This window comes from Erinaceus europaeus, chromosome 23 (genome assembly GCF_950295315.1).
Source record: "Erinaceus europaeus chromosome 23, mEriEur2.1, whole genome shotgun sequence".
Taxonomy (NCBI): domain Eukaryota; kingdom Metazoa; phylum Chordata; class Mammalia; order Eulipotyphla; family Erinaceidae; genus Erinaceus; species Erinaceus europaeus.
In genome coordinates this window covers 7,611,809-7,639,150 of record NC_080184.1, presented here as the reverse complement: position 1 = coordinate 7,639,150, position 27,342 = coordinate 7,611,809, and the positions used below count along the sequence as shown (strand labels likewise).

The 27,342-nt window shown below is 40.2% G+C and overlaps 3 protein-coding genes across 4 annotated transcripts in view; 1 reads left to right on the top strand and 2 right to left on the bottom strand.

The window, feature by feature from the left end:
* LOC132535670 (zinc finger protein 14-like) overlaps positions 1–27,342 on the bottom strand; it is a 357,812-nt gene that overhangs the window by 29,970 nt on the left and 300,500 nt on the right. The gene's annotated exons all lie outside the window — the stretch shown is intronic.
* LOC132535669 (zinc finger protein 709-like) overlaps positions 1–27,342 on the bottom strand; it is a 73,963-nt gene that overhangs the window by 17,158 nt on the left and 29,463 nt on the right. The gene's annotated exons all lie outside the window — the stretch shown is intronic.
* On the top strand, positions 8,062–16,486 carry LOC132535595 (zinc finger protein 709-like). 2 transcript variants are annotated; one of them, XM_060182183.1, is made up of 4 exons: positions 8,062–8,187; positions 11,928–12,054; positions 12,227–12,284; positions 14,195–16,486. In XM_060182183.1, the coding sequence occupies exons 1-4, from the start codon at positions 8,173–8,175 to the stop codon at positions 15,090–15,092; spliced, it is 1,098 nt and encodes a 365-aa protein (XP_060038166.1). In that variant the 5' UTR covers positions 8,062–8,172; the 3' UTR covers positions 15,093–16,486. The 2 variants fall into 2 exon arrangements, with proteins under 2 accessions (XP_060038166.1, XP_060038165.1); XM_060182182.1 differs by having other exon boundaries at positions 14,162–16,486.

The window sequence follows — 27,342 nt, the reverse complement described above, 5'->3', positions numbered from 1 at the left end:
ACAGTAAAATAAAATACAAGTTTTCCTAGTGGAGTTTGAGTTGCTATGTGGAAAATTTCTATGTGTTACCCATGTACATCTTGTTTTTATTCAATTTATTCTGGTTTCAGCGGTGAATTTAGCAGAAGTGCCCCAGGATTGAACTGTCTTTTTTTTTTTAATTTTTTTAAAAAATATTTATTTCATTTATTTATTCCCTTTTGTTGCCCTTGTTGTTTTATTGTTGTAGTTATTATTGTTGTTGTCGTTGTTGGATAGGACAGAGAAATGGAGAGAGGAGGGGAAGACAGAGAGGAAGAGAGAAAGACAGACACCTGCAGACCTGCTTCACCACCTGTGAAGCGACTTCCCTGCAGGTGGGCAGCCGGGGTTCGAACCGGGATCCTTATGCCGGTCCTTGTGCTTTGCGCCACCTGCGCTTAACCCGCTGCGCTACAGCCCGACTCCCTGAACTGTATTCTAATAAACTTGTTGGAGAAACATTAGCAGTCCCCTACCTTAAAGTGAGAGGCATGAAGAGAGGCATAAAAAATGTTGACGCAGTTACAGTGACTTGAATGTAGTGTGCAGAAATTGAAAACGTGGAGCCCTGTCCACTGCCTGTTTCCAGTTGCAAATGAGAATTATCTTTTATGCTGCTTATAATTTTTCTCATAACACTGTTCAGTTCTCACTTCTGATAATGTAGAGATTGAACTGGAATTGGGAGTCTCAGACATGGAAGTCATTTGCATACCCACTGTTTTTAGTTAGCTCAGCTACCTGTAGTCAAATTTTAAGATTATTATTGTTTTAAAAATATTTCCCCCACCCCCTTTAAGTATTTTTTGTCATTCATTTTTGAATGGAGACAGAAAGAAATTGAAAAGGAGATAGAAAGGGAGAGAGGCACTTGCAGCTCTGCTCTGCTTCATTACTCATGAAGCTTTCCCCATTGCAGGTGGGGACCAGGGTCTTGAACTTGGGTCATTGTGCACTGTGGTGTGTGAGATTAATCAGGTGTGCTCCTGCCTGGCCTGCTTAAAATGATATTTATTGATTAATATTTGGGTAGAGTCAGAGAGAAAGTGGGAGGGTAGTGGGAGATAGGAAGGGAAAGAGAGACACACATACAGTGCTGCTGCCTCCGTCTTAACTCTCCTCCATCAGCTGGAGACCAGAAGTTGAACCCAGATCCTTGAGCACTGCAGTGTGTGTACTCACCATCTGGCCTCTGTAATTAGATTTTTAAATTTTTTAATAATTGTTATTTATTTATTGGCTAGAGACAGCCGGAAATTGAGAGGGAAGTGGGGGATAGAGAGGAAGTTAGACAGAAAGATACCTGCACTACTGCTTCACTACTCACAAAGCTTTCTCCAGCAGGTGGGAACCAGGGGCTTGAACCCAGGACCTTTCACATTGTAATATGTGTTCTCACCAGGTACAGCAAGACCCGGCTTGCTGTAATCAGATTTTAATGCAGTGTTCTTCACTGTGACCTTGTATAAATTGAGCTAAAAAAATAAATGTAAAATGGTGATTAAAAGATAGGTAAGCCTAGACTCTAGTAACTCAAGGGTTAAGTAAGCAATTAAAAGACAGACCCTGAGCCTGGGAAGAAAGAGATAAACACAGGACCAGATGGTGAGAAAGAAGTGAGAAAGAAACCTCCCCAGAGCCTGAAGTCAAGAAGAGAGATAATCACAAGGTCCTGAACCCCCCACACCCCCATATTTCCCCCATATGCAGGAGATAGATAACCACAATTGTAAAACTATCATGTAGTGACTTTGTAGACCTGAGATTTGTCACATAGACTATTCATTCTGATCCCTATATAAGCCTTAACAGGATTTAGAGTGGAGTCAAATACTGGGAGAGCTATTGCATCAGCCACTTGGGAATTCGGTCCTAGCCTGGCTAGTAAAGATTCTTTGTTTTTACATCACTCTGGTCTCATGGTGTCTTCCTTGGATTCCCAAACCTAACAACCTGAATTTGTGTGTTCAGTTCTGGTTAGTTCAGTTCTAAAATGTGTTATTGTACAGCAAATAATGGACACAGATCTTTTTGAGTAATAGAGGGAAAGTTTCCAGTTATTTAAGATTGTAAAAGTGCACTATGGGGGCAGGGAGTCCAGCGATAGCACAGCTGGTTAAGTGCAAGTGGCACAAAACACAAGGACCAGCATAAGGATCCTGTTTCGAGGTCCTGGCCCCTGCCTGCATGGGAAAGGCAGTGAAGCAGGTCTGCAGGTGTCTCTCTGTCCCGCGCTCTGTCTTCCCCTCCTCTCTCCATTTCTCTCTGTCCTATCCAACAACGATGGAATCAAAAACAACAACAATAATAACTACAACAATAAATAAATAAAGGGCAACAGACCGGAGAATATATTTTTTTGAAAAGTGCACTATGATTTTCTCCCCTATTTCTCCTTGTACATATGTGGAATTAGAGGTTCTGTAGATTGTTTATGTGTTGGAAATTGGAGGACATTGTGTCATTAACAGGAAAGTGTCAAAGTGTCAATAAATCTAAGTCATGAATTTTAAAGTTAATTAATGTATTAAGGAATAGGAAAAACTGAAAGGTCATACATATATATATATATATATATATTTTTTTTTTTTTTTTTTTTAAGCAGAGTACTTCTCAGCTCAGGGTTATAGAGGTGCAGGGTATTGAACCTGGAACTTTGGTGCCGCAGCAATGAAAGTTTGTTTTCATAACCATTATGGTATCTACTCCCACCCCAAAGTCGTATATATTTTTTAATTTAATGAATTTAATTTGAATAAGTAGATGATTAAATTAATTAGCCCTTAATACTCTGGTTTTTGTACTTATTAGACCTTGAGATGTAAAGTGTACATGTCACTCAGTCTAGACTTTCCTTTTGTGAAGGAATTCTCGGGTATGAGGAAGTCCAGAGCCAAGGTGTGTGAAGAATAAAGGAGTTATTGAGTCAAACTGAGAGTCCAGATCCCTCTGAAAACTCATGGCACTGAACAAAGGTTCAGTTCCAGCTTTATACTCTAGAAATGCAGAAGCCAGCTCAGTTTACAGAAGCTAACATGACAAGTAGCTATTGCAAACAAACAAGCAAGAGAGAAATACAAAATAAAAATGGGGAAGTTCACCCAGGTTACTATAGATACGGTGACGCACATTCTAATCTCCATAGAAGGCATTTGACTTTTCTGGCCTTCTGCTCTACTTGTCTACTGCTTACTCAGTGAAGGTCATCAGTCAGACCTTCTTCTCTCTAGGGATTAAATTTGGAACCTCATGGTTGAAAATTCAATGCTTTATCCACTGCTCCACCTACTGGAACAGGATGTATTTATTTATTTATTTATTTATTTATTTAATCTTCAGCACAGTTATATGTTGGAGTGACTATTTTTGGGGTGGATACCCGTATAGAGATCTTAAAAATATTTTTTGTGGGGGGTGGAGACTGGTGGTGGCACAGTGGGTTAAACGCACGTGGTGCGAAGCACAAGGACCAGCATAAGGGTTCTGGTTCGAGCCCTGGTTCCCCACCTGCAAGGGTGTCACTTTACAAGCGGTGAAGCAGGTCTGCAGGTCTGTCTCACCTTTCTCTTCCCCTCTTTTTTTCCATCCTCTCTCCATTTCTCTCTGTCCTATCAACAAAGACAGCAGTAACAATAATGATAGACAACAAGGGCAACAAAAGGCAAAATAAAATTTAAAAATATATTAAAATTTTCTTTTAAAATATTGTCTTTCTTTTTTCATACAACACTGAGAAACTGAGAGGAGGGGAGAGAGATACGAGAAAGAGACTGCAGCCCCACTCATCACTCATACACCTTTCTTCCTGCAGGTGGACACTTGGAGTTTAAACTCAAGTCCTTTCACATGGCAACATGTGGCCTTAACTGGGTGCACCACCTGCTCAGCCTCCCAAAATTTGTTATTTCTAAAAATAACTAACCAAATAAATCCATCCTGTTGGGGAGGGTTAGTAGAAAACATTTAAGCTCAGCTGTGAGCTGACAGTTATTAAAGCTAGAGAATAAGTGCAGACACATTCCTGTAGAGCTATCTTTACTTTGGAATAAGCTTATTTTTTTATTTATTGTCTTCTGTTGCTCTTGTTTTTTATTGTTATGATTATTATTGTTGTTGTCATTATTGGCTAGGACAGAGAGAAATGGAGAGAATTTCTATATGCATCCAAAAAGCCAGATGATGTGAATGAGGTACTCATAGTTTCATAACAATGTCTGTAGAAGGGGCTGGGCGGGGCACTCTCAATTAAGCACAGATATCACCAAGTGCAAGATTCTGGGTTCAAGCCCCCACTTCATGAACAGGGAAGCAGGTCTGCAAGCATCTATTTGTCTCTTTCCCTTTCTATCACCCCTTCCCTCTCAATGTCAATTATCACAACACACCAGCCCTGATAGCTTTCCTCATGTCTCCTTCTCATTGTAAACCTTGCTGGAGCACAGCTCCATGTAGTACTTGTATGTAGACCCATGAGTCATTTCACAAAAAGCTATAGGTCACATGACTTGGATTAAAATCTAGCCTCCCTTTTATTTGATCATTGATTAAATTTTCTCACAGGGGGAGTCGGGCTGTAGCGCAGCGGGTTAAGCGCAGGTGGCGCAAAGCACAAGGACCGGCATAAGGATCCCGGTTCGAACCCCGGCTCCCCACCTGCAGGGGAGTCGCTTCCCAGGCGGTGAAGCAGGTCTGCAGGTGTCTATCTTTCTCTCCTCCTCTCTGTCTTCCCCTCCTCTCTCCATTTCTCTCTGTCCTATCCAACAACGACAACAACAATAATAACTACAACAATAAAACAACAAGGGCAACAATAGGGAATAAATAAATAAAATAAATGTAAAAAAAAATTTAAAAAAATTTTCTCACAGGGTGTAATGATACTATGTCTCACTTCATAGATTATTTCCATTAGGGTTGCATATATCTATGGAAACCAGAATGTGTAGTAACTAGAACTGTTTAAATAGACGAGTGTTGACATATACCACACTATATTTGTATCTACAATTGTTTTAAGTGTCATTGAAAAACATCCAAAAAACTTCCTTTAGGCTTATTTGATATTAGTCACCCCAGACATCCCATTAGTATCCCAATCCAGATATAATCTGTGTTTTTCTAAAATGATTCATTCTGTTTAGTTCTGATTACAAATACCACTGTCATTCTTATCAGATTTTATATTGTGCATAATGTTCAGAAAGCTTTCATTTTTTTAAAACAAATTTTATTTCTTTATTCATGAGAAAGATATGGATGGAGTAACGAACCAGACATCACCATGGCCCATGTGCTGCTGGATATTGAACCAGGACTTCATGCTTGAGAGTCCAATGCCTTATCTGCTGCACCACCTCCCAGACTACAACCCCCAAATCTGTCACCAGCACTAGTTCCTCCATCTTTGAGTGGAATTGCTCACCTTTTGTCTGCTGACTTAAAGATTTCTACCCAGATTCAGTGACTGTCATGTAATAATCAGATCTCTGCATGGATTAGGAAGTTGTACATAGTAGCTATTTAAAGAGTGATGGAAACTGATCTTTACCTAAAGACTTGGATGGCCTATATGTGACCTAAAAAGCAGTATGAATGTTCTGAGTTTCATTATAGTTGGAAACATTCTGATTGTATTCTGTGTGTGGGGAGAGGGGGCATAGGGGAGTTGACGGGTAGTGCAGCGGGTTAAGCACATGTGGCGCAAAATGCAAGGACCAGTGGAAGGATCCTGGTTTGAGCCCCCCACCTGCAGGGGGCTCGCTTCACAGGTGGTGAAGCAGATCTGCAGTCATCTGTGTTTTTCTCCCCCTTTGTCCATTTCTCTCTGTCCTATCCAACAATGATGACATCAACAACAACAATAGGGAGTCGGGCTGTAGCGCAGCGGGTTAAGCGCACATGGTGCAAAGCGCAAGGACTGGAGTAAGGATCCCGGTTCCAGCCCCAGCTCCCCACCTGCGGGGGAGTCGCTTCCCAGGCGGTGAAGCAGGTCTGCAGGTGTCTTATCTTTCTCTCCTCCTCTCTGTCTTCCCCTCCTCTCTCCATTTCTCTCTGTCCTATCCAACAACGACAACAACAATAATAACTACAACAATAAAACAACAAGGGCAACAAAAGGGAATAAATAAATAAAATAAATGTAAAAAAAAATTAAAAAAAAATTTTCTCACAGGGTGTAATGATACTATGTCTCACTTCATAGATTATTTCCATTAGGGTTGCATATATCTATGGAAACCAGAATGTGTAGTAACTAGAACTGTTTAAATAGACGAGTGTTGACATATACCACACTATATTTGTATCTACAATTGTTTTAAGTGTCATTGAAAAACATCCAAAAAACTTCCTTTAGGCTTATTTGATATTAGTCACCCCAGACATCCCATTAGTATCCCAATCCAGATGTAATCTGTGTTTTTCTAAAATGATTCATTCTGTTTAGTTCTGATTACAAATACCACTGTCATTCTTATCAGATTTTATATTGTGCATAATGTTCAGAAAGCTTTCATTTTTTTAAAACAAATTTTATTTCTTTATTCATGAGAAAGATATGGATGGAGTAACGAACCAGACATCACCATGGCCCATGTGCTGCTGGATATTGAACCAGGACTTCATGCTTGAGAGTCCAATGCCTTATCTGCTGCACCACCTCCCAGACTACAACCCCCAAATCTGTCACCAGCACTAGTTCCTCCATCTTTGAGTGGAATTGCTCACCTTTTGTCTGCTGACTTAAAGATTTCTACCCAGATTCAGTGACTGTCATGTAATAATCAGATCTCTGCATGGATTAGGAAGTTGTACATAGTAGCTATTTAAAGAGTGATGGAAACTGATCTTTACCTAAAGACTTGGATGGCCTATATGTGACCTAAAAAGCAGTATGAATGTTCTGAGTTTCATTATAGTTGGAAACATTCTGATTGTATTCTGTGTGTGGGGAGAGGGGGCATAGGGGAGTTGACGGGTAGTGCAGCGGGTTAAGCACATGTGGCGCAAAATGCAAGGACCAGTGGAAGGATCCTGGTTTGAGCCCCCCACCTGCAGGGGGCTCGCTTCACAGGTGGTGAAGCAGATCTGCAGTCATCTGTGTTTTTCTCCCCCTTTGTCCATTTCTCTCTGACCTATCCAACAATGATGACATCAACAACAACAATAGGGAGTCGGGCTGTAGTGCAGCGGGTTAAGCGCACATGGTGCAAAGGGCAAGGACTGGAGTAAGGATCCCGGTTCCAGCCCCAGCTCCCCACCTGCGGGGGAGTCGCTTCCCAGGCGGTGAAGCAGGTCTGCAGGTGTCTTTCTTTCTCTCTCCCTCTCTGTCTTCCCCTCCTCTCTCCATTTCTGTCTGTCCTGTCCAACAACGACGACATCAATAATAACTACAACAGTAAAGCAACAAAGACAACAAAAGGGAATGAATAAATAAATAAATATTTTTTAAAAATTAAAAAAATAACAACAATAATATCTGTAACAACAATAAAAAGCAACACGGGCAACAAAAGGGAAAGTAAGTTTTTAAAAAATGTAAGAATAAATAATCTTATATAAAAAAGAATATGAGCATCAATTCAACACATGAGAATGTATTGAAGAATAAGAATGTAAAGAATTAGTGCTGAAAAGTTAGAATGATTGCTGCGAGCATAGAAGTTTATTTAGAGGGAGTCAGGCAGTAGTGCAATGGGTTAAAAGTTTATTTAGATTGTTTTATGGAATTACCTTCATTTAAAACACATTATTTCAAGTGTATATTATAGTTTTAACATCTAGACACTACATAATCAACAAAAATGTTGTTTTAGTACAATAGGATAATGTTGAATACATTTACTGATTTTACTGTGCTCACTTTTAATATTTTGAATTACCATTCTATACAAAACTTACAGGAAAATATCATTAAAACTTTGAATTATGAAAAGAAGGAGCAAGGACTGGTGTGCAATATACAGACACTGTTTTCCAGTAATCCCTTGGTGTCCTGACTTTGTTTACCAATTCCCAGTTTTACATTCCCTGCAGGTAGAGTGCTTGCTGTCAAGCCAAAAGAGTCCTGGCTTGTGGATTTAAATCACAGTCTGAAGATACTGCTGCTTTTAATTTTCTGGCCTGAGAAGAAATTGAGAGAAAGAGGGAGAAATGACACTTTCTCAGGTAAATGGCATATGCCAGATCTGATTTATTTCCTTGCTGAGTAAGTTGTATTTTAATTTACACATGCATTTTATGTTATGAATGTTCATTTCACTGCTTCTTATTTGCCTGAATATTTCTCTTAAAAAACATTTTGTCAGCAGACTTTGCTGCCATGAAAGATACAGATATTGGGTAGATATGACAAAAAAGGAGGAGGGAAGGAAAGTGAAGAAGAAAAAATGCAATACTCTACCTCCAATGAACCTTGGAGTTTCTTGCCCAGATACCACAGAGCTTAAACCTCACACACTACACAGAGATGGGAAGAGGGAAATTTCATTAGTGGTACTCTGGTTTCTTTCCCTTTTCTTTCCCTCGAACTCTGTAGGAAATAATAAAATTATTCCACTAAGAGAAATCATGTTCATCAGAATATACCTACTTATACCTGAAGCTTTTTCTTCCTTTCTACCCAAACACTCTATATGCTATGAAAATTCTTATCTTGATGGGAACACCCAGTTAGACATTTAAGTTACCATGGGAAATAACCCAGTTTTAAGTTCTGTTCTCCACCTGGATTGGGGGGGGGGTTGCTTAACAAGTAGCCAGGTAGGTCTTCAGGAGTCTGTCTTTTTAAAATTTTATTATTATTTTTATTTATTTATTCCTTTTGTTGCCCTTGTTGTTTTGTTGTTGTAGTTATTATTGATGTCATTGTTGTTAGATAGGACAGAGAGAAATGGAGAGGAGGGGAAGACAGAGAGGGGGAGAGAAAGATAGACACCTGCAGACCTGCTTCACCGCCTGTGAAGTGACATCCCTGTAGGTGGGGAGCCAGGGGCTTGAACCGGCATCCTTCCGCTGGTCCTTGTGCTTAGCACCACTTGCGCTTAAGCCGCTGCGCTACCGCTCGACTCCCCAGGAGTCTGTCTTTCTTTGCCCCTCTCTATCTGCCCCATTCCCTCTAAATTTATCTCAGTCCTATTCAATTACAGATAGTGAAATAGGACAAAAGAAAGAAAATCTCTGCTTAGAGCCATAGATTTCAAGTGCTGGCACCAATTCCCAGAAATAACCCTGATGGTAGGGGGAAAATTCTTATCTAATTGTGGAATTCAACAATGGAAAATGCTTTCTTTAAGAAACAGCTAGAATTAAAGCCATTATTCCAATATTTCTATTGAGAAAAGTGTCTGTTCTGCTATGTCAGATTGGTCACATAATTGACTACCCTGACCCAAGAAATTAATTCAGTGTGGTACCATTATTCATGGGTTTGAAAAATTGTAAGTGATATGCAAAACATGTTATGGAGACTTGTTCTATTCTATTTCTTCACTTTCTTTATCAACATTTTCCTTTTCCCAAGATACTTCTGGCACAAATCTAATTTCATCTTTCCTGGTCTACTTGTTTACTGAGAGATAGCACAGCTCCTGAGCACCCGCCTCTTGATATGGTGCTGCATGCTTCTAGGTCTGGAACCTGGGTCTTGTCCATGTCAGGGCACACTCTCAAACTGGTAAAATCTCTCTTTAGCCCTTTCCTTTTAATTAAGTTATTCTATTTTTATTAGTGATTTAATATTGTTATTAAAATTATAAAGTATCCAGGGCATAAAACTCCACAGTGGTCTCACCACCAGAGTTTTGTGTTCCCATTTCCTCCATTGGTAACTGCATTGATTCTACCAGATATGGGTTGAGTGTTATTTCCACAAATATATAATTTTTACTATGGCCCTTCTCTTCCTTTCTAAGTATCACCTATACCAATAACTACTTCTGAGTGTCTTTTTTTTTCCCCCTCTTTTCTCACATTGTCCTGATAGAATTGGGTTCCAAAGCCATCTAGTCATATTTCCCTAACACTTCTCCCCCTCTGAGTGTATGGACAAAAACTGTTTATGTGATACAGAAAGTGGGAGTTGTGGTTTTTGCAATTGCTTCTCTGCTGGACATGGACATTGGCACTTTTGATCTATACCCTTAGCCTATTTGTATCTTTCCCTACAAAGTTAGGACTCAGGAGAGTTGTTGATCTAGGGCACATTGATAAAGTCATCTGTCCAGAGTATTCAAGCTAGAATCATAGCACCTGCAGCCTGGTGACTGAAAGGCAGTAAGACATAAAGCAGAACAAAATGTTTAATAAGCAGGAACCAGAAAGTAAGATTAGAGCTGATTAGAATAGGAATTTTTTTTCTTAATATTTATTTTATTTATTTATTCCCTTTTGTTACCCTTGTTGTTTTATTGTTGTAGTTATTATTGTTGTTGTCGTTGTTGGATAGGACAGAGAGACATGGAGAGAGGAGGGGAAGACAGAGAGGAGGAGAGAAAGACAGACACCTACAGACCTGCTTCACCACCTGTGAAGTGACTCCCTTGCAGGTGGGGAGCTGGGGTTCGAACCGGGATCCTTATGCTGGTCCTTGTGCTTTGCGCCACCTGGGCTTAACCCGCTGCGCTACAGCCCGACTCTCTAGAATAGGAATTTTAAAGTATAATGAAGCTATGTAGTCTTCTTTAGGTATGTTTCTAGGGGCCCATGGTCTGAGTGATTTTTGCTTGAGCTTGATAGTAACATGAAGAGGGACTAAAAATATTGTTTGGGAAGATGGCATCGGAGTTGAGAATAGAACTAGAGAACTGGATTAAGGCAGAGGGTAGTTCTCAAACTTGATAATATTGACCAGCAATGGTGGAGAGATATTAGAGGTCTTGGCCCATCATATCTATGGGGAAATCCAAGAATTCCCATACAAATGGTGCTCTCATTTTATCTAATTTTACTTATTCAATTTTTTAAATATTTATTTTTTTATTTATTCATTTTTAAAAATATTTATATTATTTAAATAATTATTTATTCCCTTTTGTTGCCCTGGTTATTTATTTAATTTTAAGGAGGAAGTATGTTGTTTTCTCTCTTAGAAATAGATGCTGTTATTTCTCCCTGCCTCTCTATCCCTCAATTTGGAAAGAAGAATATGGTTTGTCAGCGCTCTCATGTATCATTATGCTTTAGCAGGTTTTCGTTATTCCTCACTCTCATCCAAGTAGGATGCAAATGGCTGCATTGAAGAAGAAAGTAGCTTTGGGAAGACAACAGAATTAATTGCTCGAAAGACTTTAATGCATGATGTTCTACTGCTCTAAATTCAGTCTCCATAAATAATATAAGCCAGAGCTTAGTAGTGTTCTGTCTCCATGACACCTCTTTTATTAATTTGTAAATATATAGTATTAAAATACTATGGTCCATGGTGAGCAGAATGGCTCACTCAAATTATTTGCTTCTTTGTCATGTGCACAGTCCTCAATTAAGGCATGCCTCTACCACATGGGAGCTTCATTGCCAGGGTATCTTTTTTTTCCCCCTAAAATCATAACATGGAGCTCTAAAGCCTCAGTTATGAAAACATAAAAAGGTAAAGAAATAAAGTTGTTCACTGACTGCTTTCCCAAACCTAACTCAGTTATGCTTGGATCTTTTTCTCCTCCCTTCCAAGTGCACTTCATAATAACATCACTGTCATATGAGATTCTAGGGACTGGGTTCAGGACCTGATGACAGCACAAAGCTGTACTCACTGTACCAATTAGTGTATCACATTCTAGGCCATGAGAGTGGGGTATTTGATATGTTTGGTGATGAGACAATCACTGACTTCATAAAGTAGATCATGGATGTCTAATCTGTTGCTAGTATGAAATGTTTTCTCATATAAATAAATACACTGTATATTTTAGTGTTCAGTGACCTTTGAAGATGTAACAGTGATATTCAGTCAAGAGGAGTGGGCATTATTAAATTCTTCAGAGAAGAAACTCTACAGAAATGTGATGTGGGAAAATATTAAAAACCTTCTGTCGATAGGTAATTATAATATTCATTCATTTCTCAATGAAAATACATACTTTTTCCACCATTGTTCACCAGTGTATGTGGAGACATTGTTAAGTGATAAAGGCATTATTGTGATTGCGACTCATGAGGGATCAAAAATTCAGTATATTTGTATCCTTTCTAATATCTTTTGTATTTTTAGGAAATTTACAAGGGGACCATTCCATCAAAGAGCAGTGTAACCACCAAGGAAGTAAAAGGTTAGAATCTCATTCATAATAAAATATACTGTCCTAGCCAGAAAGCTACTGTGAACTTCTCTGTGCTTTAGTACCTTGATGATTTCCCAAAATCAATGGACCCTTAAGGGTTCCTAAGTGTGTGTGTGCTCTCTAGTATTTGAGCTGATGCTTGGCTTCTGCTATAATACAATCTTTTTAAAGTAAAGAGAATTTATAATGGCTGATATAAATAGATCCTCTTAAACTATTTCATAAAAATGATGCCATGAATAGCTTATGGTATATTTGGCAAGTGACTCAAATAATGATGGATGTGTGATGTATAGGCTTGAGTTTCTCATTTAAATCACTGGCAGCACAAGTAAGAAAATGTTGTTCTGGATTACCCTTTCTTTCCACTTCATGAAAAAAACTCACAGAAAAGTAAGAAATGGATACTTACAGAAATAAGGCAGCGGGGAGTCAGGTGGTAGAGCAGTGGTTTAAGCTCGTGTGGCGCAAAGTGCAAGGACTGGCTTGAGTCTCCTGGTTTGAGCCCCCAGCTCCCCACCTGCATGGGAGTTGCTTCATAAGAGGTGAAGCAGGTTTGCAGGTGTCTATCTTTCTCTCCCTCTCTCTGACTTCCTTTCTCTGTCCATTTTGCTCCATTTTTCCTGTCTAACAAAGACAACATCAATAACAATGACAATAACTACAATAATAAAAACAACAAGGTCAACAAAAAGGAAAATAAATAAATGTAAAAAAGAAACAAAAAGTAGATAAGGCAGAGAAACTCAGTGTTTACATAGTAGTACACTTGGAAACATTAAGCATAGCTCCCTTGTATGAATATATCTTTTTTATAATGTTTAGACAGATTTATGAAAAATTAGTTATTTCAATAAAAAATTTCAACACAGTGATTCGGGTGGTAGCATAGCAGGTGAAGCTCACATAGGGATCCCAGTTTCAATTTCTGCTCCCCACCTTTGGGAGGTCGCTTCACAAGTGGTGAAGCATGTCTTTAGGTGTCTATCTTTTTCTCGCCTTCTCTGTCTTTCCCTCCTCTCCATTTCTCTCTGTCCTATCAAACAATGATGACATCAGTAACAACAACAATAATAATTACAACAATAAAAATAACAAGGACCAAAAAAGAGGAAGATAAATACCTATAAAAACAATAAATAAATAAGGTGGAGAAACTCAGTGTTTACAAAGTAGTACACTTGGAACTATTAGACATATCTGCATTGTATGACTATATTTTTATAATGTTTAGAGAGTTTTAATAGAAAAAATAGTGATTTCAATAAAAAAATTCAACTTGGGGAGTTGAGTGGTAGTTCAGCGGGTCAAGCTCACATGGCACAAAGCGCAAGGACCGGCATTAGGATACCAGTTCCAGTCCCCAGCTTCAAACCTGTGGGGAGTTGCTTCAGAAGTGGAGAAGTATGTCTGCAGGTGTCTGTCTTTCTCTCCCCTTTCTGTCTTTCCCTTCTCTCTCCATTTCTCTCTGTTCTATTCAACAAAGATGACATCAATAACAACAACAATAAAAAAATAAGGGCAACAAAAAGGAAATAAAAAATATTTAAAAACAAGAAAAAAAACACAAAGATAAAACTTGCCATTTACACATTGACAAAAAGTACTTCAATTAATAAATACAATATTGCTGTATGTAGTTTGTAGTTTAACTTGCTTGTGTATTATACTATTTAGTATTTAACAGCTTTTTCTTTGAGCTTTTTTCTTTTTAACTATAAGAGCCTTTATATAATATTAATTTTTATTATTGTTTTGTCAGTATAAGCATTTTTGTCCAATGTATTGATAATGTTTGTGAATATTGGTTGTTTATATATAATAATGACCTGTTTTTCTTAGTAAAGTTTTAGTTTCTTCATTAGAATATCATCAAGTAAATTCTCACTGTTTTCCAGTAAGAGAGTGAAAATCTCTGAGGCCAAAGAACAAAGACAAAATAGTGAGGAACCTCAAGAATGTGAAGTATACAACAAAGTACTCACTTATTCCAGTCAGCTTAAAAAACACAAAAGAACTCTCACTGGAAAGAAACCTTATGAATGTAAACTATGTAGTAAAAAATTCAGCACATCCAGTTATCTTCGTATACATGAAAGAACACACAGTGGAGAGAAACCCTATGAATGCAAACAATGTAGGAAAACATTCAATTTTTCCAGTCGTCTTCGGAAACATGAAATAACGCACAGTGGAAAGAAACCCTATGAATGTAAACAATGTAGAAAAACATTCAGTCAATCCAGTAATCTTCGGACACATGAAAGAATACACAGTGGAGTGAAACCCTATGAATGTAAACAATGTAGTAAAGCATTCAGTTGTTCCAGTACTCTTCGGAGCCATGAAAGAACACACAGTGGAGAGAAACCCTATGAATGTAAACAATGTAGTAAAGCATTCAGTTGTTCCAGTTATCTTCGGACACATGAAAGAACGCACAGTGGAGAGAAACCGTATGAATGTAAACAATGTAGTAAAGCATTCATTTGTTCCAGTTATCTTCGGACACATGAAAGAATGCATAGTGGAGAGAAACCGTATGAATGTAAACAATGTAGTAAAGCATTCAGTCAAAGAAGTTCTCTTCTGACACATGAAAGAACGCACAGTGGAGAGAAGCCCTATGAATGTAAACAGTGTAGTAAAACATTCAGTCAAAACTGTGCTCTTCGGAGCCATGAAAGACCTCACAGTGGAGAGAAACCCTATGAATGTAAACAATGTAGTAAAGCATTCATTTGTTCCAGTTCTCTTCAGAGACATGAAAGAACTCACAGTGGAGAGAAGTTCTAGGAATGGAAACTGTGTAGTAAAGCATTTGCTGATTCCTCTACTCATCAGGTACTTAAAAGAAGTCACAGTGGAGAGAAAGCCTATGAATATACATGATGCAGCGGAACATTCAGTCATTTCAGTCATCTTTAATCACAAGAAATAATGCACAGTGGAGAGAAACCCTAGTAATGTAGACAATATAGAAAACCTTTCAGTTACTCCACTACTCATAGAGCATATGGAAATAGGCACAGTGTTACTTAAACAGTGAGTTTGGTAATCTTCAGTCACATGAAAGTGCTCACAGTGTAGAGAAAATATTAAGTAAAATTTAAAAATAATAGAAATCATATTTTCTTAATAACTTAGTGAACCCATACCTATGTATGCTTGGAAGGAATATGAATAAGTATTTCAATTCTTCATCTTTAATTTTATTTTTAAAATCTTTCTTAATGGGAGTTGGGCGGTAGCACAGTGGGTTAAGCACGTGATGCAAAGGGCACGGACCGGCTTAAGGATCCCGGTTCAAGCCCTCAGCTCTCCACCCGCAGTGGAGTCACTTCATAAGTGGTCAAACAGATCTGCAGGTGTCTGTCTCTTCCCCTCCTCTCTGTCTTCCCCTCCTCTCTCCATTTATCTCTGTTCTATCCAACAACAGCATCAATAACAACAATGATAACTACAACAATAAAGCGGAACAAAAGGGAATAAATAAATATTAAAAAATTAAATCTTTCATAATATGTATTTATTCGTGTAGAATAATAGGGAGAGATAGAATCAGACTTCACTTGGGTACATGTCTTTGAGGCTGGGGATTGAACTTGGGACCTCCTGCTTCAGAGTCTAAAGCTATATTACTATGGAGTTGGGTGGTACTGCAGCGGGTTAAGCACATGTGGTACAAAGCACAAGGAACAGCTTAAGGATCCCAGTTGAAGCCCTTGGCTCCCCTTCTCTCCCACAGTGAAAACATCAATAACTACAACAATTAAAAAAGCAAGGGCAACAAAAGGAAATAAATAAATATTAAAGCTATAATACTGCACCACCTCCTGGAGTATCATAATCTTCAATTCTAATGTATAGAAAAGCCCACTTGGTACTGAAATTTTATTAATATGAAAATGATTAAATATTTAAATAGAGTGACTTTTTTCACATATATGAATGCACTAGCATTAGAAACAACTTGGGACTGTGAGGTGGTGCACCTGGTTGAGTACATATGTTACAGGGTGCAAGGATTCAGGTTCAAGCCCCTGATCCCCATCTGCTAGGGGAAAGTGTAATGAGTGGTGGAGTAGGGCTGTAGGTGTCTCTCTCCCTCTCTATGTCCCTCTTCCTCTCCATTTCTGGTTGTCTCTATCAAATAAAAATGAAGTTAATAAAAAGTCAACAAGGCTGTATCCCTGTAGATTTTGTGGAAATACTTAACCACTAAAGAACTTGTAAATAAGAGAAAACCATTGCAGGTAGATTAGACCCACCTTTTGTACCCCTTAATGACCCTGGGTCCATACTCCCATATCAATAAAGACAGGAAATCTATCAAGAGAGGGGACTGGATACAGTGGTCTGGGGGTGGGAATTCTGTGAAATTGTACCCCTGTAAACATCACGAATGGTTACTATAGGAGAAACAAATAGGGGGTTCATGCGAGTGTCTTTGAAGGGTGTATTTTTCTTGGGCTCTAGCTATTCCCTTGGTAGTTCCCTTGAAATAGCCAATTGCATTTTGATCATCCCCCTGCTCTGACCTTCTGTATGAATAAACATTTTCTCTTGGAGCTAAATCTAAATTGTACCCCTCTTATTCTTGGTCTGTCAATGTTTCCATTTTATAAATAGAAGTTAAACAAAGAAAAGCAGTAAAGGTCGATCAGTAGAACAATAATAGGTGCTACCATATGTTAAAAATACATGAACTTGATTTCTCATGTAAAAGTACATTTCTGTTCAATGTTAATTCTCAAGTGACAGCAGTAAATTGATGCAAGAATCTCTCTCCCTGTGTCCTCTTTTCCTCAAAACTTTTCTTTCTCCATCTAAATGAAGTTTCAAAAACTTAACTAGAATGAGAGAATTACCACATTAGAGACCATCAAATATTTAGAGAAAAATATGAAACATTTCTCCATATAAGTTTTTGCAACATATTCATTAATTGAGATTTAATTGCCAGAGAAACAATAACAAAAAATTAAGAAACATGAGTATATCTAACTTAAAAGTGTATACAGAGCAAAGGGAGTCAGCATCTTAACAGAGACCTTCACACACAGACTACAAGAAAATACTTGAAGGTTTCCTAGTCCCAGGTTCAATGACCTGCACCATTCTAAACCAGAGAGAAAGATTGCACTGCCTAAAAAAAAAAAATCTCAATATTTATACACCTTTTCCATATTTGGGAGCTACTCTCTTTTTTGATTCAGCTTTCTGCTCCTTCTTCCAGCCATGACATCACTTCCCCAGGCAATAATTAGGATCCACCTGCATATCAGATTTCAGGCTCGGGCATAAAGGAGAAAAACAAAACAAAACACTAGTATAGCCACAGGCCTTATGGAATATAACTAAAATATGCCTACTAGCTATCTACCATATGGAGACTCCCCCAGGCTTCATCTGCACTATTCCAGCCTTTAGGTCCATGATTGGTCAACAATTTGTTTGGCTTTGTATGTTTTTTTTTATTTCCCCTCCAGGGTTATTGTTGGGACTCAGTGCCTGCACCATGAATCCACTGGCTCCTGTAGGCCATCCCCCCTTTTTGTTGTACTTGTTGTAGCCTTGTTGTGGTAATCGTTGTTGTTTGTTGTTGGATAGGAGAGAGGAGGGGAAGACAGGGGGAGAGAAAGACACCCGCAGACCCGCTTCACTGCCTGTGAAGCGACTCCTCTGCAGGTGGGGAGCCTAAGCTCGAACCCGGGTCTTTGTGCCTTTACACCAACATGCACTTAACCCGCTGCACTACCGCCCGATCCCCTGGTTTTGTATGCTAACTCTCTTCAACCACAAGGTTTCATGATGCTGACCAGACTTCCCCACCAATGTGCTCTGGAGCTCTGCTTCCCCATACCCCTTCCCCACTAGGGAAAGAGAGAGACAGACTGGGAGTATGGATCAACCTGTCAATGCCCATGTTCAGCAGGGAAGCAAGTAAAGAAGCCAGACCTTCAGCCTTCTACAATGACTTGGGCCCATACTCCCAGAGGGTTAAAGAGTAGGTAAGCTATCAGGGGAGTGGATGGGATACAGAGTTCTGGTGGTGGAAATTGTGTGAAGTTGTACCCCTCTTATCCTATGGTTTAGTCAGTGTTTCCTTGTTAAAAATTTTTTTGAATTTTTTATTTTACTTATTTTTTAATCAGAGCACTGTTCAGATCTGGCTTATGGTGTTGCAGGGGATTGAACCTGGGACACATGAAAGTTCACCAACCCCCAGCCAATGAAAGTTCACTTACTCTTACCCACACAAGTTGACTTACTCTTATCCACACATCTCCACTTACTCTTACCCACACATCTTCACTTACTTTGACCCACACATCTTATTTACACTAAACCTCATTCATCAGAGCCTCTTCTTAATATTATGCCCAGATTCCAGGTCCCATTCCTGTAGAAAGGAAACCACACTCACATGCAAAGACAAGAGCCTTTATTGGAGAAAGCTTAAGCCTGGACTACAAGCATTTCCCTATAGTGACTTGTGAGCCCCAAGGAGATAAGCCGATCCTATTTATACACCAAAAAGAGAAATATTGGGTAAAGGTTAAGCAAAGTACAAACTTGTTTTGTGACATACTTATCTTAACCCCAGCTCAGCAGTTATCTTAACCCCATCTCAGCAGTTTAGACAGCTAAGCAATTTTTTGACATCAGGGCTTTCCTTCTACTCAGATTGGCTTGTTCTGGGGTGGTCATTTCTCTGAAACTGTGTGGTTTTTCCCGGAACCAGAGACAAAATGGCTGCTCAGTTGCTGAAAGCAAAAAATGGAGTTAAATTGGCCTTTACACTTACTTTTACTTGAGTTCTCCTTTCGACTTCCACGCCCTTTCTGCAACATTCTTTTAGTTTTATCTATACACTCCCAAGTATGATTATAACCTTTTAAAAACTTAGTACAAGGAGGAAAGGGAATAACAGAAAATTCACTCTAAGCATCATTAAATCTTTTAGATCTCAACATCATTAATTTTAAAATCCAAAAAGCTTTTTATTACTATTCAAATTAGAGGGAGTTGATGAAGTCTTTTGTTGGATCAGCTGTTCTATCTGTAAGGTGAGCTATTTTGTGGTAGGGGTGGAGTCTCCTCAGGTCCTTTGACTGCATTTGCAGGAATTCTAATTGGGAGAATTAGCTCCTATGGAAAGACAAGCATACCCTCGCCCCAATGTTAGTAGAGCACCTGGTTTTTTTCCATTTGTCTGTCTATAAACCTTTCTATTTAACCAGGGGTTTTTTGATGGTGCTTTTTTGGCCCCAGTGATGAGAAACTGAAGCAAAGGTGGAAAGGAGTTTGCTTTCCTCCATCCTCTTTTTGCCGCTTTTTTCAATTTCTCTCTCCCTCACTCAGGTGTGGTGGAGAGGGCAGTGGTGGTGGCCAAGGCTACGGAGAATGTGAGTTTGACTTTCTAAAAGAACTAATTAAAGTTTGACAAGTAGAATTGGTACTCTCAAGAGCCAATTATTTGATAATAATTTCTGTAGTCTTTCTAAATGGGGGAGTTATCTCAATAACAGCTATATCAGAAGTAGCAAGTTGCTGTGAAAGTGAAAGCAACTCATGAATAAGATCTAAAAAAATCTCTTAACAAGTTTCAAAGTGAAAATGTTTCAACCAGAACGTTTTTTGGTCCATTTTGAACATAAAACTTTTAATTTTTCTCCTAGTCTCCCCCATATTTCAATATCTAAAGTTCTTTCTTGGGGAAACCAGGGGCACACTTTTTGAGTAAAATGAAAAAAGATAACTAGTAAGGTAAAACATCTATACAGCTCTACATTAGACAGCCCCACATTTATCTGATAAGTTTTATCTGTAAATTTCTTCTCCTAATTGTAGTCAAGTTTTGTAACTAATAGTTTTCCCTTTCTGGAACCAAGGACTAACTTCCTTTACAAATTGTAAGAACTTAATAATTTGCGACTCTCCTATCTTTAAGCATGCTTTTTAAAACCTATGCAAAAAGTACTCTACTCTATTGCTGTCCCATAATTTATTACTCTTGACTATACCTTGACTCCCCGCACCTTTTTATTTTTCACCGGTGCACTCCCGTGGGGTCCTTCATGTTGTCCCTCTTGCCAGGTCCTGAACCTGAAGAAGGCATGAGGATGAGAAAAGAATCCCCTGAGACTTCACTTCCATGGTGTCCTTCCAGGTTCCTGTTCGGGCACCACTTTGTCGGTGCCAGCTGACTAGTCAAACTGAAGCCTGGAGAGGGTGTGAGGATGAAGAATAGACAGACATACAAAAGATGGGATCGGGAGGGCCAACAGTCCAATGGCTGAGAGCACCAGTTTATCTTCTCACAGTCCTTTTATAACACACACAGCAAGAAGCTTAATTATGCTGGCTCTGCATAAGATTTCTCAAAATATAACCCAGGTGCATAAGCAAAGTACAGTTTCTCAAAACATAAGAAAGATACTGTTGGGGCAAAAGTTCATGTAGTTAGACACTTATAATCTTAGGGAGTCAGCAAAATGTTTATCTTACTTTCAGTTCCCTTTGACCTATACCTTCAATTCTTTTTGATGCAATTAGGAGAAAATGTGAGGAGCTTTGCAGAAAGGCTGCTTTATAAGCCTTTTTCTCATGAGCCCAGGGGCCTTGTTTTACAAGGGACCTGCAGCTTCTAGCACCTGCCCATGTCAGTGTCTCTGTAATTTTCTCATGGGTCTCTAGCTCTCATTCCTAAAGATAACAGTAAAGTAAAATAGGATGAAATAGTAAATCAGAAAGAAGAGCTTGGGCAGAAGCAACTGCTTCTTAGTTATCATCCTTCTCTCTCTTTAAACCTATTTACTAAACTTACTAACGAAGTAAAGTAAAATAAACATATTTTTAAAAGAATTCCATGGGCTGGGAGACAGCTTACTAGCTAAAACATTCTCTATTTATCTATCAGCAGCTACGTTGAATACACTACAATACAATGCAAATATTTAAAATAAGAAGACCTGGGGGCTTAGGAGCTATGGGCGAAGTTCTTCTTATGACTTTCACGCTTCTGGTTTCAAGAACCCATTTTTTTTGTTTGTTTGATATATATACTTGTTTGATATTTTTACCAGAGCACTGTAAAGCTCTGTCTTATGATAGGGTGTAGAATTGAACCTGGGACTTAGGCATGAGCATCTGTTTTCATATGCTATGTGCTATCTACCCCTGCCAAAATCTCAGTCTCAATCTCTGGCACCATCCCTGCTTGAGCTGAGCTTTGTTGTGGTGTATTTCTGTGTGTTTTTCTCACTGGATATGTGTTGAAGAAGGGAAAATGAAGAATATTCAGGGAATGACTGAAACTCTTTGCTTGGCTCCTCTCCCTTCAGGTGCATTCTACTCCATGCCCACAAGGCGGTTCTTCTTCTTCTAGTGTTTGCCCTTCTTCCGTAGCCAGTCAACAGCGTCAGGTTGAGCCTGATGTAAAGTTTTGAGACCTCCTTTGAATCTGGAGAGGTGGCAGTCGTTGACTATGTGGGTCATAGTCTGTCTGGAGCCGCAGGGGCAGTTCGGGTCGTCTCTGGCTCCCCAGCGATGGAACATAGCGGCGCACCGGCCATGGCCTGTTCGATAGCGATGGAGGAGGGCCCGATCATAACGTGCTAGGTCAGAGCCGGGTTGACGCTCGCAGGGGTCTGTGATGAGGTGTTTGTTCTTGACCTCAGTTGACTGCCAACTCTGTTTCCAAGAGACTGGAACAGAGAAGATCAGTGTAGGCGTAGGGGACCAGATTGGGTGACGAGACGTCAAGCGTTGGACAGGGTGGGCGAAGATATCCGCGTATATTGGCAGGTCCGGTCGAGCGTAGACGTGGGAAATGAACTTAGATGATGCCGCATCCCGACGAATATCTGGCGGGGCGATGTTGCTGAGAACTGGCAGCCATGGAACCGGGGTGGAGCAGATGGTTCCAGAAATGATCCTCATGGAGGAATATAATTTGGAATCGACCAAGTGGATATGGGGGCTACGGCACCATCCTGGGGCACAGTATTCTGCAGTGGAATAGCATAATGCCAGAGAGGATGATCGTAGTGTGGAAGCGCTCACGGTGACATTTCACAGCACTGTCACTGATGGGCGCGCCTTGCTCCCCTTGATTGTTTATGTGGGGAGGGTGTTTGCAGTCTGTTCATAGGATCTGTTCTTGGCAGCTTCCTTGCCAGGAGCTAGAGAGAGGCAGGAGGCAGAGTTGACTGGTCAGAGCACCAGGCTTGCATGGCTGAGGCACCAGGTTGGATGTCACACAAACAAGAATCCTTCAAGGGGATTATCCCTTTATTGCTGTTGACCCAGGAAGGCTGTAAACTCATTGCTTCCAAGCTCTCTGGTGTCTATGGAGGTGGGTCAGTGCACAGGGCCTAGTTTGGTGATGTCTGAGTTCTTCTGTCCTTAGTATGAGAAAGAAATGCTCTAAGTCATTCTCTTTCTCTGTCTTTCAGTATCTCTCTCTCACTCACTCCCTCTCTCCTAGTTGGTGTGTGATAGGTAATACGTACTATCTTGAAAATGTTGCATTCTAAATTTATGTCATTTATTTTTGCCTCCAGGCTTGTTGCTTGGGCTCTGTGCCTGCACAGCATATCCACTGCTCCTGGAGGCCATTTTTTCCCACTGAGTTGCTCTTGTTTTTTATTGTTGTTGTTGTTGTCGTTACTGTTGTTATTGCTGTCATTCTTGTTGGATAGGACAGAGAGAAATCCAGAAAGGATGGGAACACAAAAAGGGGGAGAGAGAAAGATAGACACCTGCAGACCTGATTCAGGCCAGTAAAATGACCCCCCTGCAGGTGGGGAGATAGGGGCTCAAAATGGGATTCTTAGGCCAGTCCTTTTGCTTTGTGCCATCTGTGCTTAACCTGTTTCTCTACCGCCCGGCCCACAATGGGTGACATTTTTACAGAAAACGGGGGGTGGGGGGGGGGTGAGGATCGAATTCCAGTTGGTTTTGGGGATTGCTCAGTGTTAGGAAAATGGAAACTCCACCTAGCAGGAGCAGAGTTTTGCCCACTACAAGAGGGATGTGAGTCAAGGACTCCTTTTTGTCCAGGGATCTGGAGATTTTGCATTGTATGCTGCCCAGGAATTCACACTTTTCTCTGGGGGAAAACAGGTGTGTGTATTTAGCCAAGCCAGTAAAGAGGGGATCAGAACAGTTAGGCCTGGTAAGGGATAGGGAATCAAACTGAGCTCTGAGATGTGAGAATCTCTGTCCTTCATTAAACCCTCTGGCAGGCTGCTCCATTCTTGGCCTGAATCAACAATCTGTGGGCTCAAGTTCAAAGGCCATCTTAGGGGCTGTGGAGACAGCATAATGGTGATGTCAAAGGCTCTGTGTTTGATGTCCCAAGGCTCGAGGTTCAATTCCCAGTTCTCCAGTGTAAATGTGATACAAGCAGTGGTGTGAACTCAATCTGGAATGTTTCTTTCTTTTTCTTTTTTCACTTTTTTTTTTCCCAAATACCTAGATCCACCCCAACTCATGCAGCTGTGGGAACCTTAGAGCTTCAGCTATGAGAGTCTCTCTGTCACCATTATGATATCTGCCCCTGCCCATGTCAGTGTGTCTGTATCTTTCTCATGGGTCTCTAGCTCTCATTGCTAAAGATAACAGTAAAGTAAAATAGGATAAAATAGTAGATCAGAAATAAGAGCTTGGGCAGAAGCAACTGTCTCTTAGTTATCATCCTTCTCTCTTAAGCCTGTCTTTTGGGAGTTAGGCAGCAGCACAGTGGGTTAAGCACACTTGGAGCAAAGCATGAGAGCTGGTGTACAGATTGCCATTCGAGCTTTTGGCTCCCCACCTGCAGAGGAGTCGCTTCACAAGTGGTGAAGCAGGTCTGCAGGTGTCTGTCTTTCCCTCCCCCTCTCTGTATTCCCCTCCTCTCTCCATTTCTCTCTGTCTTATCCAACAACGGTGACATCAATAACAACAACAACTACAATGATAAAAAACAACAAATGCAACTGAAGGGAATAAATAAATAAATATAAGAAAAAATAATGAAAAAAACGGTCTATTATTACTCAAGTTCCTACCAAAGTAAAGTAAAATAAACATATTTGAAAAAGAATTCCATGGACTGGGAGTCAGCTTACTACCTAACAACATTCTCTATTTTTCTATCAGTAGCTACATTTAATACAATACAATTCAAATATTTAAAATAAGAAGACTTGAGGCTTAGGAGCTATGAATAGAGTTCTTCTAATATTTTCACACTTGTGGTTTAAAGAACCCAGTTTTTTGGAGGCGTTGGTGGTATAGTGGTGAGCATAGCTGCCTTCCAAAGAACCCAGTTTTGTTTGATTTTTTTTTTTTTTTACCAGAGCATTGTTCAGCTCTGTCTTATGATAGGGTGTAGGATTGAACCTGGAACTTTGACATGAGAGTCTGTTTCTGTCACTTGCGGTGGCGGCGGGACACAGAAAAAGGAGGTTTGGAGCAGAAAGGGAACGCAATCCTCTATTTGCGCTGGCACCTCAGAGTTGGGTGAGAGAGCAGCAGTTTGGGCCACGTGGAGGTAACAAAAATGTCCACCTCGCAGCAGCAACCTTCCCTGCGTCTAATCACCAAAGTGAAAGGTGGGCAAGAGGGCGAGGGGGCAGGAGAAGAAGGGCTTTGATGGGAACAGCTCTCGTGAGAATGGGAAGGGGGAGGAGTAACCAAAGCACTTCAACTATTGCCGGGAATTGACAATGCCCTGAGGGCACAACATGGTGGAACAGGCATGTCCCAACTCTCACAGGAACTAGCAATAGCCTGAGGGGACAATATGGCAGATGTGACTGCATCTGCACAATTTCCCAGCATGTTTCCATATGCTTTATGCTGTCTACCCCTGCCAAAATCTCAGTCTCAATACCAGCTTGAGCCGGGGTCCCACAAGGCTTGAACACGGGTTCTTGTGCACTGTAGTGTATGCATTTAGCCAGGCGTACTGCCCCCTGACCCCTCACAGTGTGTATCTTAAAGATTTTTTTAAACGAGGTCCCATGTAAACATATATATTATTATTTAAAGATAGAGTCTTTTTCTTAGTCAAATGCATTCTTCAGCGTGTCCACAAGGTGGCAGCAAAACACCACCATCTGGGTTTGTTTATGTATTTATGTATGTATGCATTTATTTATTTTGCCTCCTGGGCTAATGCTGGGGCTAGGTGCCTGCACTACGAGTTCACTGCTCCTGGAAGCTATTTTTTTCTCCTCTTGGTGCCCTTGTTGTTTATTATTGTCAATGTTTTTATTACTGTTGTATTTAGTATTTATTTATTTATGTATTCCCTTTAGTTGGCCTTGTTGATTTATTGTTGCAGTTATTATTGATGTCGTAGTTGTTGGGTAGGACAGAGAGAATTGCAGCAAGGAGGGAAAGCCAGAGGGGGAGAGAAAGACAGACACCTGCACACCTGCCTCACTGCCTGTGAAGCAGCTCCCCTGCAGGTGGGGAGCCGGGAGCTCAAACCGGGATCCTTCCGCTGGTCTTTGCGCTTTGTGCCACATGCACTTATCCCACTGAGCTACCACCCGACTCCCCTTATTGTTGTTCTTATTGCTCTTGTTGTTTTTGGCTAGGACAGAGAAATTGAGAGAGGAGGGGAAGACAGAGAGGGGGAGAGAAAGATAGACACCTGCAGACCTGCTTCACCACCTGTGATGTGACCCCCCCCCCCTGCAGGTGAGGAGCTGGGGGCTGGAACTGGGGTCCTTACGCCAGTCCTTGCACTTTGTACCACGTGTGCTACTTCCTGGCCCCTTATCTGTTTGTTTCTAAGCATTCTGTGTAATGTGGCTTTTGCACAGTGGATTTTAATAGGTGAATTGCACAAATTACTCTCAGACCATTGTTTTTGTTTTTTTTTTTCCCTATGGCATATTGAATATCTGGTGTTTAGAATATATTAATTTATATTCTATGAATATCTTTCTTTTGTTAGGCACCCGGTAGATTCCAGGAATCATGACTGCCTGCTGTTTTTGTTTCTTTAGAGGTGAAAGCCAGTGAGGGAGAAATGTGGGCAGGGAGATGCAAATACAGATTGGAGAGAGAGAGAGAGAGACCACAACATGCTCTGCCTCTTGTGAAGCTTCCCCTGTGCAGGTGTTCTCATGTGGTGGCTGGTGTTTAAAAGAACTTTTATAGTCTACCTGTCTCGCTGTCCTTTTTCTTACTTCCCATTTCCACCTGGGTTATCAGTTGGGCTTTGTACCTAGAGGATGAATCACTTGTCCTGGTGGACATATTGCCTCTCTTTCTTTCTTTTTGAAATTTGATAGAACTGAGAGAGAAGGGAGAGAACTGTATCCTGGTGTCAGCAGCTGTACTGTCAATCACAAACCTTCCCCAATGAAGTGGGCTTTTCAAAAGCATCGCCTGGAGATTACTTACCAAGTAGGTAAGTTTTCAGGTCAAATAACAGCATTATGGGGGAGTTGGGCTGTAGCACAGCGGGTTAAGCGCAGGTGGCGCAAAGCACAAGGACCGGCATAAGGATCCCGGTTCCAACCCCGGCTCCCCACCTGCAGGGGAGTCGCTTTACAGGCGGTGAAGCAGGTCTGCAGGTGTCTATCTTTCTCTCCTCCTCTCTGTCTTCCCCTCCTCTCTCCATTTCTCTCTGTCCTATCCAACAATGACAACAACAATAATAACTACAACAATAAAACAACAAGGGCAACAAAAGAGAATAAATAAAATTAATTAAAAAAAATTATTTAAGAAAAAACAGCATTGTGCTCTACTGTTTCTAGTCGTGTATAAAATACTTGCTAGTTTTTTTGTCTTTTAATTCTAGAGATGGAAGCATTAACTTTTTTTTAAAAATTAAAGAGTTTATTTATTTATGAGAAAAATATATTTGAATATATAAAGCTTACACTGGGAATTGATGAATTTGTCTATTCAGATGCATTCTATGCTATGTCCAAAAGGCAGGAGCAGGCACCACAGTCTTAAGTTTCTAAGTGTTTTGTGGAAAGGTGAGCTCAGGGTTTGTACACAGTGCATTTAATTTTGAAAAATATTT

Bases quoted from the DNA above. Each gene is read 5' to 3' on its own strand.
- LOC132535595 (XM_060182182.1), top strand. The intron at 12,055-12,226 runs GTAATTATAATA...TTGTATTTTTAG, and splicing joins TAAAAACCTTCTGTCGATAG to GAAATTTACAAGGGGACCAT. The intron at 12,285-14,161 runs GTTAGAATCTCA...TTTCTTCATTAG, and splicing joins AACCACCAAGGAAGTAAAAG to AATATCATCAAGTAAATTCT.